The sequence below is a fragment of the Camelus bactrianus genome, chromosome 19, assembly GCF_048773025.1.
Source record: "Camelus bactrianus isolate YW-2024 breed Bactrian camel chromosome 19, ASM4877302v1, whole genome shotgun sequence".
Lineage (NCBI taxonomy): Eukaryota > Metazoa > Chordata > Mammalia > Artiodactyla > Camelidae > Camelus > Camelus bactrianus.
The window spans coordinates 8,354,773-8,369,884 of NC_133557.1; the positions used below are offsets into that span (position 1 = coordinate 8,354,773).

Below are 15,112 nucleotides of genomic sequence, written 5' to 3' on the forward strand. Positions count from 1 at the left end.
ATGAATAGTTAATATATATAATTTATATATAATATGTATTTACCATTAGTTAGACATTGTCCTCTGTGCTTTACATTTATAAACTCATTTAATCTTGACAATAATCTTGTCAGGTAAGCACTATTATCACCCCCTATTTTACAGATGAGGAAACTGAGGCACAGAAGGTTAAGTAACTTGATGAAATTCACACAGCTTCATCATGGTGGTATCAGAATTCTATGCTATACTGCCTCTCTGACAACCATGGGCTGAGACCAGAAATGGTCAAATCTTGAATAGCCGGAGTGTGGGATGGAGAAAACACAGGCTTTGGAGTCAGACAAACCTGGACCCTGACCCCAATTCTGTGAGTAAGAACGGTAATCAATGACTGTTACTGTTTTAAGCCAGTGTCATGGGGTGATTTTTCATGCAGCCACAGTGAGGAAGAATTTCAGAAATTCTACTAGTTTTTTCTATATCAAGAGGTGGAGCGAGCAACTCAGTTTAGAGCAGATTTTATTTGGAAAAATATCCCTGGAGCGGCCTGCTTGACTTCCACACGTCTGTGGGGACCAGGTGCCCTCTCTCTGGGGTGAGGCATCTCAGGACCTTGGTGGCCTGGCAAAGACGGCTCCTCTAAGTCCTGCTTGGGATATGAAACTGGGGGAGAGGTGGGAACATTTATACAAGGAGCACCTCAGGAGGAAACGAATGGGGCCCTCAAACTCTTGCCTTTTGAGGTTCACCATTACTGGAAGTTTTTTGATGAAATGAAGTTGTCTGGATTGAGGTCTGTTGCTGCTGTCACCCAAGTTTATATTTCCACTCTAACTTCTTTGAAATCCAAACAATATATTCAACCATCTACTTGCAATCTCCATTTGGTGGTCTTCTAGGCAAATGCAACCTAGCATGCCCATCCCATCCCCAAATCCCTGCTCTCGCGCATCTTGGTAGGTGGCGTCCCATCTGCCCTGGAGCTCAGGCCCAAACCGAGGAATCTGCTTTGACTCCCTTTTGCTCTCACATCTCTCATACAATCCATCATCAAGTCCAGAAAGCACCACCTCCAAAACCCGCCCCAAGTTCACCCCACGTCTCCGTCTCCACCGCTACGCTGGGCCAAGCAGCCGATGCCTCTCTCATCTAGACGGCCACAGTCTTCTAACTGGTCTCCACTTGTGCTGGGACAGTGCTACTGTCTCAAACCCAGGCCTGAGACTCAGGGGAAAGGCTAGTTCTAGCTTGGCCTAGATAATGGGGATAATGACTGAACGTGGGAAGGAACCTGACTTGGCTGACGCATGCGTCCCAGCTTGGGAGCTCCTGCGGGCACCGCTGTGGTGGGTGAGTGAGGTCTGTGCAGGATCCGGGTCCAACAGCGACCTGGTGAGGCAGGAGCCGAACCTTAGTGCCCGTGGCTGGCCTGTTCTCCCATTTGAAAGTAGGACTGAAGCCTTCACACAGAGTGAGCCCAGTAGTTCAAGTCTCAAGTCTCAAGACCATCTCTCTCGCAACTTCCTGTCTGGATCAAGTTCGCTCAGCCCAGCTCCCAGTGGATACTTGATCATAGTTCCCGCATCATATCTCTGAGAGATGGCTCGTTGGCCACCCAGAAAACTGAGCTCAGGTGGTCTCTGTTTAGCCCCCAAACACAGAAAGGCACCCAATTTCCCTTGCACACGGGATTGTCTAATTTAATATCAGCAGAGCTGGAAAGGCCATGAGAAGCCCAGGTCTCCATCTGACTGACAGAAACTGAGACCTGGAGATGGAAGAAAGGGACTCCTGCCTGAGGGCATGCTGGATCAAAGCCAAGCCACAACATCTGTGGGGACAGGCCAGGCCAGGCCCCAACTTTATTTTTTTTTTTAGAGAATGAGTCAGGAGCAGGGGGTAAGGTTATTAAGTGGTAATGACCTCAGCTCGGGCTTGCCCTAGGGCTGCTGACAAGGGGGGTTGGGGGTGTGATGAGGGTTCCAGGACCTGGGTCAGGGGTTCCAGCCCCAAGGATGCCAGCTTGGCTTCCGTTTTCCCGGTCGCAGACCAAACCAGCTCCCACCAGCCTCGGGGCCTCCATAGGCTCCTCATAGGAGGGCAGGAGGGGTATGATGAGTCAGAGCAGCCATTATCATTATCCCCAAATCTCCGAGTCCATCTGTCTCACAACTTCCTGTCCAGGTCAAGTTCGCTCAGCCCAGCTCCCAGTGGATACTTGATCATAGTTCCCGCGTCATATCTCTGAGAGGCGGCTCATTGGCCGCCCAGACGTTAAGGAGTCCTTCCTTCTGCTGAACTGAGGTCTTTTTTCTTGCAATGTCTCCCCACTTGTCCCCACCCTTACCCTTTTACCCCTACCTGTTGCCACTTGATGGTTTTTCAGAGCTGTTACCGAGAAATCCTGACCTGCCATTGCTACCAGTGTACACCTGCCCTAACCCCTGAAGTCACTGCTTTGGTTTCCAGACTCCCCATCAAAATAAACCCAGTATCATTTCCTCCATGTGCTTAGCTGGAGTTTTTCTGTCTGAGACTAAGGCTTCCATCCCTGGTGAATCATCAAGGGAGCTGGGTTATAGCTGTTTGCTCACATCTCTCGCTCTCTCCTCCACTGGACTGAGCCCCATGAAGGCAAGGCCTGGGTTTCATGCTCTCTGGGCTGGGAGAGCCTGGCTTAGGGCCCAGGGCACAGTGTTCATGGCTGAATGGATGAATGGATGTCACTCCTTGTCCCTTGACAGGGGCGAGGCTGTGAAAAGGACAACCAATGCTCGCAGCTTCCTGGCACACCTTAGAGGATCAGCACCTATGCTCCATCATCTGCTCCCCACCCATCCATAATCCCTCTCTCTGAGGCAGTCACTTTCCAAAACCTGCCCTTCCTTCCTGACTTCCTTCTTCTGCAGCTCTCCTTCCCTTCTCCACCCCATCTTCCTGTCTTAGGAAAGGTGGACTTTCTTTCCACCTCACACAGCAATCAGAAGGCTGATTTCAGAGGCACACACTTGAATTCAAATGCAGACTTTGCCACTTGTTGGCTGTGTGTCCCGAGGCAAGTGACTGAACCTTTCTGATCTTCAGTCTCCTGGTGAAAATGGCAGTGATGATAGTAGCCCCCTCCTTGAGTTGTGAGAATTAAATACAATAATTCACATAGAGTAATTAGAACAGTACTGGCACATATTAGGCACTCAATAAAGGTGAGTGTTATTACTCAGATAATTATCTTCAGTATTTGCACAAGAACTCCCGGCTGCCATTCCAGTGTTCTGACAATGCAATCCTGATCTTTCATTTATTGGCTGTGTGGCCCTGGATAAATTAGTGGACCTCTCTGAAGTGGCATAATAATAATTTCCTCATAGAGTTTTGGGGTGGATGAGGTAATGATTAAATAGGGTAATGAGTAAATGCATCACCTAAATCTGCAAATTCTGAGAGTGAAAGGAGAAACCATTAATAAACTCTAGGACAACAAATTTCAGCTGATATGAGTGGTCTTCTTACTTATAAGGTACTTAGCAGAGTACCATGGTTATGAGACTACTAGACTGGGATTTCTAAGTGTCCATTGACAGGTGAATGGATAAAGAAGATATGGTATATTTATACAAAGGAATACTACTCAGCCATAAAAAGAATGAAATAATGCCATTTGCAACAACATGGATGGACCTAGAGATTATCATACTAAGTGAAGCAAGTCAGACAGAGAAAGACAAATACCACATGACATCACTTACATGTGGAATCTCACATATGATACAAATGAACTTATTTACAAAATGGAAACAGACTCACAGACACAGAAAATAAACTTATGGGTACCAAAGGAGAAAGGAGAGGAGGGATAAACTAGGAGTTTGGAATTAGCAGATACAAACGACTATGTAGAAAGTAGATAAACAATAAAGTCCTACTGTATACCACAGGGAACTGTATTTACTATCCTGTAATAAAGCATGATGGAAAAGATTATGAAAAAGAATATATACTTCTATATCATTTTGCTGTACACCAAAAGCTAACACAACATTGTAAATCAACTATACTTCAATTAAAATTAAAAAAAATAGTGGGGGTTTTATATCATCACCTCCTCCTTTCTCCCCCACCACTTTGGTCCTCCCCTCCCAATTCCTACATGCATTGATTTTCTTTTTACTCCCCATCTTCACCTCTTGTTTAAATCATTGAAGGCCCCAAGAGCCTCAGAACATTTTCAGTTCATCCTCTTCAACCCATCCTGTTATTATGGAGAAACTGAGAGTCAGTGAGGAGAAGGGATTTCCTGACTGCACAAGGGTCAACATGTCATTTCCCCTGCTGAAGAGCCATCAAATCCCTGACCATTATGCTGGCATTCAAGCCCCCCCATCCCCACCATCTGGCCTGCCTATCACCTGCCTCTCCCTCCCCTGCCAACCTCACCGTCTCCTTTCGAGCTCACTTGCTCACCAGCTGGCCTGAGATCAGCCTAAGAAAGAGTCCTACTTGGAGAGGAGGGTCCATGTGCAGAGGATCACCTCCCACCCACAGCCCTAGCTCACCCTAGCTGTTCCTTCTCCTGCCCTTGGGTGATACCAAAGAGCTGATGATGCTCTGCTCCCTAGATCTCTGTCCCAGCTTGGGGATGGCACCCCATGGGGCTGAACCCAGGAGGCTCTGATGAAACCAGTATCATCTCCCAGACTCTGGACTCAATGTAATTGGTTTTTAATGGGACCCATTATGACCTTATTCTTAGTGTGCATCATGGGCACCTGATCTCCCCAACTAAATGATTCATTGAGGAGTTGCCTGGGGCTACTTCCCAGTCTCCCTTTCCTTCCTGGTCCTGTCGGAAGCTGCTGGCTTCTCTCACCAGTAAGCAGTGGCCCATCAGCTCCAACCCAATGTCCCAGCTGGAGCCAACCCCACACAGAATATTCTTGATTCTTAGAATTTCTGAGCCAAAAGATTATTATAATTCAACAATGGGAAAAGGATCTTCTTTCATTTTCTAACACTGATCAACTGGTAGGGACGACCTGAAGAACTATGTTGAGGAGACTCCTGGGGCCACATTCAGGCTCTGTAGGGAAGAGCTCTGGCATCAACTAGTGATGTCTACCATGAACAGTGTGAGGGAGGGGGTGAGAAGGGGCCACAGGCAGACCACACACTTTCCACCCAGGATCTGATGTCTTGTCATTCATGCACAGGTTGTGTAGTAGGCTTGGTCGACTGCTCTGAGGAGCAGGTCTCCAAGAAGCCAGGAAAATCCAGAAGACTGGGGATTGAATTCAACTTAATAGTCAGTTTATATACTAGGCATGATGAATCCAACCCTGATGTTTTACAGATGAAGAAATCGAGGTTCAAAGAAACGAATGATCACCCAGTAAGTTAGACCAGACGTTGGAACCCCCATTGCTGACTTTGATCCTAGAAGGATCCTTTTTCAGCAATTAAACTTGGTCAAGTTTAAGGCGGATGGTATAGTAAATACTTAGGGAAGAGGGACCTCTAGGTGAGTCCTGAAAAGCAGATCCTGAAGGAAGCAAAGCCAGCATCCTCTAACCCAGGACTAAAGGGAGAAGCCACTCCAGCTCTGGAAACAAAAGCCTAGGGGGTGAGCTGGGGTGGCAAGGCCTAGTCCTTGGGGAGCTGACCCTCCCAAGAGAGGAAGGGCCCAGGATGCCAGTAATGTTCCCAATTGCCAGGGGAAAGTAAGAAGAGAAAGTTCAAATATGATAAGGAAATTAAAATACCTGCCTTTGAAAGTCAAAAAATAAAAAAGACTCCTATAATTGTCACATGATACTGAACAACTGAAAATAGGAACATAGAATTAGAAATATCCTTTAAAGACCTATGAGAGAGAGTAGGACCCCTGCTTCTGTTGACTTGGCTTGCTCACCACTGGACCCCATTCCCTGCACAGAATCGGTATAAAATATATAACTGTTGACTAACAGGTAAGTTCCCAGGGTGGGAGGGGAATTTGTCCCTCACTGTATTGAGGCTGGAGGGGGAGGCACATTTTCTGAGAGTATTGTTGACAAAGCCCCATGTGAGATATTGTGGGGGGAAAGGCAGACTTGGTCTCAACAGTTCTCACTGCAGGCCTGTGAGTTGATTTGAATTATAATTCCCATTGTACAGATGGGAAAATGGAGGTACCAAGGGCAAATTCTCTTGTTCAAGGTCACATAGCTCTTTTCTCCTTGGACAGAGCTGCTCTTGCATTTGAATCTTTGAGGTGGGAATTTGAAGAGTATGCAGCCCATGGGGCGTCTCCTTTCTCCTCACCCAGCCCACATCCCCAGCTCTGCCCAGACATGTTTCTGGATCCATGTAATCTACATGGGGTGTGAGAAGACTTCAGATCTTTCCACTTGCCTTTCTGCTCCCCCCTCCTCCAGTCCAGCAAGGCATGCGGGGAAGGCCTGGCCCCAGTCTGGGAAGGGCTCTGTCTCGGACTTGCTTGCTGGGTGGTCGGGAGAAGGCTCTTTCCATCTCTGGGACCCCATGTTCTCTTGAACAGGCAGGAACATCTCATGGACCGTGCAGCTTCACGATCCTGAGAATCAGTGACCAAAGTTTCATTCCACAGACACCCGCTTCCAGAAGCTTCTCGCAGGGGCCCTGGTGCTCCAAGGCCCCCAGGCCCAGCCCACTCACCTGCCATGCCAGGGCTGCACGACGCCTTGTTTCCTCTGCACGGTGGAGTGTGGACTGTCAGGACTCTGTTTCTGAGCAGCCAGCCAGCCCCACTTAATAAGGCGAGCCTTGGGACACTCCCAGGCAGGACAGTCAGAATTCAAGAGGAGGTGTGGCCCTCCTCACTCTAGCAGTGACACCTCCAAGACACTAAACACCCAGTAATTGCCTTGCTTTGCACCTCGAAGGTGTCCAGTGTGGGAGGGGCTCCAGCCAAGAGGCCTCCCAAAGCTTTGAGCTGGATTGTGGGAGAAACTGAGGGCCAGGAGGGCCACGAGCCTGGCAAAGAGCCAGGGAACTGGTTTTATGGTCAGCCGTCCTCATCCCTCATAACAGCTCAGACGAGAAGACGGAGGTTCGGAGAGGGGACTCTAAGGATACGTGGTGACAAGTGGCAGAGGCGGGTGGGACACCAGGCCTCATGGCATCTGGTCTGGGGCTGTTATATCCCCTCCTGGCTGAGAAGAGAAAGTTTTTCTCTCTTCTGTGTGGGCTCCAGAGGCATCAGCAGGGGAAGTGACCCACCATCCTCTCCTAGGGACAAGGCCCCACCATGCCACACCCTCCCGCACAGCTGCACACACCCACCCACAGGCTCAGCTTTGATGGAGGAGCCCTTAGTTTCAGGGGAATAAACTTTTGACCCACACAGGCTTGGGTTTGCAGGCTGGCTCCTGCCCTGGTCACGCTGCCCCAGCAAGGTCTGTGATCCTCCCTGAATTTTAGTAAAATGAAGACTGACTTCTCTTTCTTTGGTGACTAAGAGGGTGATAAGGAAAACTCATGGCCAGGGCCTGGGTGCTGAGGGATCCTGGCTCCCCTGCACCCCCTCCTCAATCACCCGCACTTTGAGAGTTGGACCACCTCTGAGCTAGTCCGCCCCTTCAATGTTTGGGGCTTCCGAGCTAAAGAGATGAGGATGGCATACTGTCTTGCCTCTGCCTGGGTTCAATCTATCCCAGAAATTGAAAAGAGACCCCCAACCTGACTTCTTGCAGGGTCTTCTGTCCTTTGAACTCCTTGCAGGACCTCCCTGTGACAGTCCAACCGCCCAGAGTGGTGTCAACCTAGTCTCTCAGGAGGAGGTGGGGAATAGAGAAGGGAGGCTCTCTGGTTCAAAGTCAAGGCTAATCCAATGCAACTTTGTGAGCTGACTACAGCCTGGAGCTTAGAGACCTGGCAGCTACTAGTGCCCCATGACCTTGGGCAAGACCTCTTCATCTCAGAACCCTGGCTTCACCCACTGTGAACTAAGAAAGACTGGGCTAAAGTACTCTCAGGGGCCATTCTAGCTCAAAAGTCTAAGATTCCTGGGCTCAAAGATTCTAGCTCAAAGTCCAGGGCTCTGGACTTCAGAGCTTCTAAAGCCTTGTGTGGGATGAAATGGAGGGAATTTTGTTCTCCTGGGAGCTGGGAGGAAGATTCTCTTTGTTGGGGAGTGCCTTGAGAGAATGACTTGGGGTCATCAGAGGTTGGGTGGGACCGGCCAGGGAGGGAGTGTGGAGTGGGAGGGGATAGACTCCCTGAGACAGGCATGGAGGGGAGGCGGCGGTCTGTACGCTGTGTGCCCTCACTCCCTGTGTTCACCCAAGCATTTGGGAAAGTGTATAAAAACCCTGAATTGTTTGATGTGGTTGGTTTTTTTACAGAAAGTGGCAAAGGAGTTGAGTTCTGCTTGCTGGTTTGATGCAGGGCAAACATCTTTAATGGGCTATTTGCAGGCCTGCATTGCCTTTAATTACTGACATCTGGCACCTGGCTCCTTCCCTGGTGCCCTGCAGCCTGCTGCCCTGGTGGCCGGGCAGACCCGGGCCCTATCCTACCAAAGCTGCTTTTCTGCCTGTGCAGGGTCAGACTCCTCCCCACTAATGACAGTCTCATCCAGGGCCTTTTTATCTTTCATCTTGGATTTGCCTGGACTGGGGCTCCTAGAAGACGGGCCATTCAAAACCACCCCTGCCTCAACAACCTCAAACAACAATTCCTACTCAGATTTAGGGGAGAGCAGCAAAGCCTGGCAGTAGAGCCCTGGGATGAGAGCCAGGAGACTGGACTCTGTTATCTCTGGGCCAAGCTGGCTGTGTGACTCTTGGTAAGTCACTCACCTTCTCTGAGCCTCTGCACCCTCATCCATGAAATAAGGGCATGGGCTGAGTCTTACTGGTTCCAACATTCTCTGATTCTAAATGATCAGACTAGAGATGGCAGACAGGAGCCAAAGACTCAGGCAAGTCAGGATACCCCAGTGTCACCTGGACCTATGCCCAGCCTACAGCGGGGGCTTCACAAGTTAAAAATCTGTGCCTATGGAATAAATAGATGCTTTAAAAATAGTTTAATTGCTTTTCTGGCTGTAAACTATACCCATGCAGAAAATTGAAGCAACACAGAAAGAAGAAAGCAGACGTATGGCTGCAAACATATGTAAATACATTTCTGTAAATCCCATTGTGCAGAGAAGCTGATATGTAACCTGCCGTTTCTGCTTAACCACATACCATACTTACATCTGCGTTTTTTCTGATCACAGACTGTGGACGTGTACCGTCATCAACAGTGGCATTTCTTGCATGAGCGTACGTGATCTAGCTAACCCTTCCCAAATTGACGGGAATTAAGGTTGTTTCCTGATTTTTTTTTTTTTTTTGTCCTCATAGAGGAATGTAATGCTATTTTGGCTGGTATTTTTGTGTGCCTCTCATTTCAGTCTCCTTGACTGAGGACATCTTGAGGGCTACAGACCTCCCATCTGCTCCCCAGCACCAAGCCCTAGATCTGCTCAAGTGCCCCATCCTTTTGGTGGGGGAATACAGAAAACAGGGACCTCTTGGTGGGCAGTGGATGATGGGGAGGGGCTTTCTCCAGGAGGCAAAGCTGCAGAGGCCTGGGCAAGTCTCCTCCCCTTGGAATGGTAATGGATTATTCACATGCTTAAGACCAGCAAAGTGTGGGCACCAAACACAATTTAAATTTTTTTTTTAATTTAAACAAAAAGTCAAAGTAATCACTTTAAGAAAAATAAGAGTTTCGTTGGGTTTGTTTAATTCAAGTTTTCTTGTGTTTTAAGTGTAGGGATTGGGAGAGCACCATGACTTTTTCAGGAGTCTATCTGGTCCTGCCTCGGATAGTGTCAGAGGCAGAGCTGTGAGTCCATGAGTGTGGTCTGGGGTCCAGCAGCATCGGTATCACCTGGTAGCTGGTTAGAAATGCAGACTCCTGGGCCCTACCCCAGACTCCCTGAACCGGAATCTGCACTGTACCAGTTCCTGGGGTGGTTTGCATGCACATTAAAATTGAAGATGCGCTATTCAGAGCAGCTGTTCTTAAAGAGAAGTCCAGGGTCCCCAAGATGCTTCTGGGGGCTCTGTGAAGTTAAAGCTATTTTCATAATATTATTACAGGTTTTTTTTTTTTTGGCTTATTTCACTCTCCATCATGAGTGTATAGTGGAATTTTCCAGAGGCTACATGATATTGCAAAAAGTTGGAAAAAAATGAATGTAAAGACAAGTATGAGAATACAGCCTTCTATTTAGTTAAAGAGATTTGCCAGAAAAAAAAAAAGAGTAAAATAATCTACTCTTACTAATATTATTTTTTGTTTTGGAAAATATGGGATTTTGTTTGTTTGTTTTGTTATTTGTGTTAAGATGCAATGGGTTTATTTGTTTTTAAACGAGTTAATGAATCAAGATTTTGTAAGTTTCTCAGTGTTAATTTCTAAATTGGTAACTATCCAAATATAACCCACACAAAACAAGACTTCTCTGGGATTCTCAATAATTTTTAAGAGTGTAAAAAGGTCCGGAGACCATAATGTTTGAGAGCTGCTGATCTAGAATATGCTTCCGCTCTAGGATTTCAGTTCTGCCCCTCAAGAGAAAACCACAAGCTGACCTAAATCGCAGAGGACGGACCTCAAGTAAAGTAGACACCATAGGCCAGAAGAATCCAGGAGCAGCTGTGCTCCGCAGAGGGGAGCCCACAGAGTCCTCGGGTGCTTGGAACCCTCATTTCCAGAGTCCGGTGGCTCCAGCAAATGCAGACCTGGTGCTGCCCGTGAGTAAATCCCAAGGTCTGAGCTGCCAGCTGGACCTATGATCCCCTGGGTACTTAGGACAGGAATTGCCTACACTGTCTTGGGAATTTATCCTCATAGGACAATGAATCGGAGGGACCCATCAGAGCTTGCTCTGGACTGGTCTGGTGGCAGTTCATCCCTTCCCCTCTCTGGGGCTCTGCTGACCCGGGCTGTAAAATGGAAGCTGATTCTGTTCCCCTCCCATCACTGGGCGAAGTCATCAAGCACCTAATAAAAGACGGCGAAACTCTAACTCATCGCTACATCACCTCATCCTGAGAGTAATAACCATGGTGACATAGACAGCCAGAGTTCAAACTCTGGGAGGGAGGTGCTTGCCCAGCCAAGAGGCAAGTTGCTCTTTGACCATCATCAGCCGACCTGGTTATTGCCCACTGCATGTGGGCCAGAAGCTGCAGGGCAAGCCAGGAGGTTAGAAGTGGACACATCTGGCCCTCAGTGTCCAGGTGTTGCCCTCTTCATCCATCAGCCCATCTGTCTAACATCATTAGGACCTAGAGGCTGCTATGACGGTATAAGCGTTCAGAGCTTACTGTGTTCTTGCTTTGTGTGCTCACGATCTACTCATCCACTTCTACATTCATTTTTTCCTTCCTTCCAAATTCATTCATAAATACTTCTTTGTTCTCACCAAAGGGCAAATCGCTGTGGAATCTGCAGAGACATCAGTGTCCAGATAGCAACCGATGCTAGAGCTTCTTCTTGGGTCACATTGGTTCACTCATTCGGTAATGGAGATGGCGTTTTGAAGTATTATCAACTGTATTTCTTGTAAATTAGGTTGTCCTGGGACTCTCCTCCCTCCAAAGCCAAGGATGGAGGGGGACAAGAACAAAGGGCTATCATCCAGCCTTGACTGCCTGATTGCTTGTCTTGGTTACTACTTGTTTTGTCCTTCACAAGGCAATGATCTTCAAAGCAAGGGTTTGCCAAAAAAGGGCTTAGTAAACCCTAAAGTTCCATTAACAGCCAGGAGCTGGCCCTGTTGGATTTGAGTCTCGAGACTACTATAAGCCAAGGCCAGAGATCTCTAGATATACCATTTAAGAACAGTCCTTTCCATCTGGGAAGTGAAGGAAGCCGTCTCTGCTGGAGGGAAAAGGAAGATCAAAGGAGGAGAAGCAAGCAGATTTCTCCACCTGACCACACCTCTCTGGACCAAATTCCCAGAGAGGCAGGAGGGTAGGTGGGGAAGTTTTGGTTGGCAAGTCCTACTTTGAGGGAAAAGCCAAAATTAAAAAGGTTTTGCCAATTAACATATGGTGGGAAAAGATGAGAGCAGTGGTTGCCTTTAGGGGTGAGTTGGGCGTAGGGATTGACTTGGAAGGTCATGAAGGAACTTTCTGGGATGATAGTCTGATTGGGACAGTTGATTGGGGTGTTGGTTGTGTAGGCATTTGTTGAACTTGAATAGATATGCACTTAAGATTTGTATATTTTGTTGTATGTGAGTTTAATAACCAAGAAATAAAAGCTATAAGCAAATTTCAAACTCTAGTTAATGACAGACGTACTGAAGTATTTGGAGAGAAGTGTACAATTTACCTTGAAATGAGCCAAAAAAAAAAAATGAGATGGATGGATGTGTGCTAAAACAAGTATAGTAAAATGTTAATGGTAGAATCTAGGGGGTGGGTATATGGCACTCACTATATAATTCTTTTAACTTTACTGTATGTTTGAAAATTTCTGTAAAGAATGAAAAAGGGTTTTTGCTTCATGTAGTGTCATCTGGTCTAGCTGCCAAGCCTGTTTTGAATGCCCTTGCTAGTTTTGTGAATTGTCAGCTCTAAGAGTCCCAATATCCAAAGGTAGAACACAGAAAATTCAAAGCCCAGACTCCTTTGCAGCTAGGATACAGGCTTGAGACCTACACTCATTAAATCACACCCAGTCTCTAGCTCAGAAGTGTGCAATCTGATGACACTAACTCCTTGCACAACCTGTGTTTGCTGGCGTAGGTGGTGGCAGGGACCAGCTTCTATGGTTTGCTGGCGTAGGTGGTGGCAGGGACCAGCTTCTATGGTGATTATGCTTTTCCAGACACTACAAGGATGAGTTCCTGCCCCAGAGGTGCTATTGGCAGGGCAGGGGCAGGATCATCACTTGCAGTTACTGTTTCTTCTTGTGAGGCTGGTTATGAGGTTCCAGATATTCCTGGAAGCTGAGTGCTTCTGATGTTTCTGTGGGTCCTCCTTATCCTTTTAGTAAACTCATTTTCTGCTGAAAAACAGCAGCTGCGGAAAGAGGAGGCCTGAGAGGTGGGCCTGAAGCAGCCCTATTTTATGTATCAGGCAGGGATCCAGATGTTCCCACATGTCCCAGGGAAGTGGAGATGCTGAAAGGGCCAGTGGAGGATGACTTCTGGTTCCTGGTCCAGCATGTGAGGAGTTTGAAAGCCCTCATGATGTCCTCACAAAAAGTAAACAACTGAAAATTAACAACTCTTCTTAGATCAGTTAGAGAAGTAAGGTTATAGGGCAAACCACTGCCATCACCCTCCGCCACCCCCAACAAAGTTTGAGAGACAGAACAAACAGATACAGAGAATCACAATTTACTGGGGATGGGCAAACCTAAACCGTGATTGATGAATTGCCGGAGGCTCAGTGTGGATGAGACGGAGAGATAACAGCTCCAGGGGCTCAGTCATAGAGGGGAGCATGCACTTCTGTGACTTCCACCTCCAAGCCCTGCCAGGTTCTCATGGTGAATATTGGAGGAAATTCCCCTCACACTTCAGACAGGGGGAGAGGACAGGGGACCATCTGGAAATACACCCCAGCATTTTGTTCTTAACAAGATTTGCCTTTAAGAGAAATTCTTTTAGCAAACCATAAACTACCAAGGTTTAAAAAGAGTCTAACTGCTCTAGGGCAAGGGAAATACCCACCTCCAGCCCACCCTAGCCATTCTGACCCCACAAAGGGGCGGGGGACAGACTGAAACATGCTTTTGAAGGTCACAGCCTAGAGATGCAGGCTCACTAAAAGACTGAGATCTAATCAAAGGACTATTGAATGTTTCCCCTCCCCTACACCTCACCACCATATCACTAAAGGTCTAACCAGAGTTTCTTTTACCCAGTCCAGCTTTCAACAAAAAATTACAAGGCATACTAAAAGGCAAAAATGCAGTTTGAAGAGAGAGCAAACATCATAACCAGATTCAGCTATGACAAAGATGTTGGAGTTATCAGACTGGGAATTTAAAATAACTATGATTAATATGCTAAGGTCCATAATGGAAAGTGTAGACAATATCAAGAACAGGTGGGTAATGTAAGCAGAGAGGTGGAAATCCTAAGAAAGAATTAAAAAAGAAATGTTAGAAACACTATAACAGAAATGAAGAACGTCTTTGAGGGCTCATTAATAGACCAGACATGGCTGAGGAAAGAATCTGTGAGCTTGAGGTTATGTCAAAAGACATTTCAAAAATGCAAAAGCAAAGAGAAAAAAGAATGAAACCCCTCCCAAAATATCCAAGAATTATGGAACACCTACAAAATGTGTAACATATGCATAATGGAAACATCAGGGTACAAGACAGAGGAAAAGGAGCAGAAGAAATATTTGAAGTAATAATGAATGAGAATTTCCCCCAATTAATGTCGGACATGAAACCAGGATAAGAGGTCAGTAGGCTGGGAAAGAAACTTCCTCAACGTGTTCAAATGGATGGAATAGCTGCCATGTCTGGAAATCCTGAGCGGCTATTTCAACAATTGGCAGAGTGTTTGGTTTTTGAAATAGTAATATGTCCATAAAAAAATGAAGCAAAGATAAAGCTTAGACTTTAAATCATTAACTCCAGGGGAAACAAAATCTTGAGCAGGAGAAGAAAAGTAAACATGGATGTTATAATAGTGTAAGCACCACATGGTAATCTAACCAAAATTATAACATTGTCTACTGGGAGGATGAGGACGGAAGGCAGTCCTCAGGTGATGGTGGTGGGAATTAAAAGGACTTAACCCTCATTTTCCATGGTGGGAAGTCACTGAACAATTGTCACTATATATCTGAGAAGCAAAGAAGCAGCAATTAAATTATTCAGGGGACGTTATTTGGGGACACGAATGCCATTTTTTAAAACTGCAGGTGAAAGAGAGGTGTATTTGTTTTGTGATTTTCATGGTAAATTGCCACAAATTTAGTGGCTTAAAACTACATCCACAGAAAACAGTTTGGCAGCTCCTGAAAAAGTTCATCAAATTACCATCTGACCCTGCAATTTTACCCTTAGGTATATATTCAAAAGAATTGAGAACAGGTGCTCAGATAGGTACATTGCATGCTGCATTAACGGCAGCATGATT

The 15,112-nt window shown here is 46.6% G+C and overlaps 1 protein-coding gene across 1 annotated transcript in view; it reads right to left on the reverse strand.

Annotated features, from left to right (window-relative positions):
• Nucleotides 1-6,746, reverse strand: part of TGM6 (transglutaminase 6) — a 44,647-nt gene extending 37,901 nt beyond the window's left edge. Inside the window, exon 1 of the mRNA XM_045508566.2 lies at nucleotides 6,652-6,746. Within this exon, the coding sequence (XP_045364522.2) occupies nucleotides 6,652-6,658 (7 nt within the window). The 5' untranslated portion in view covers nucleotides 6,659-6,746. The remainder of the gene's footprint in view (nucleotides 1-6,651) is intronic.
• Between the last annotated feature and the right edge of the window lie 8,366 nt (nucleotides 6,747-15,112).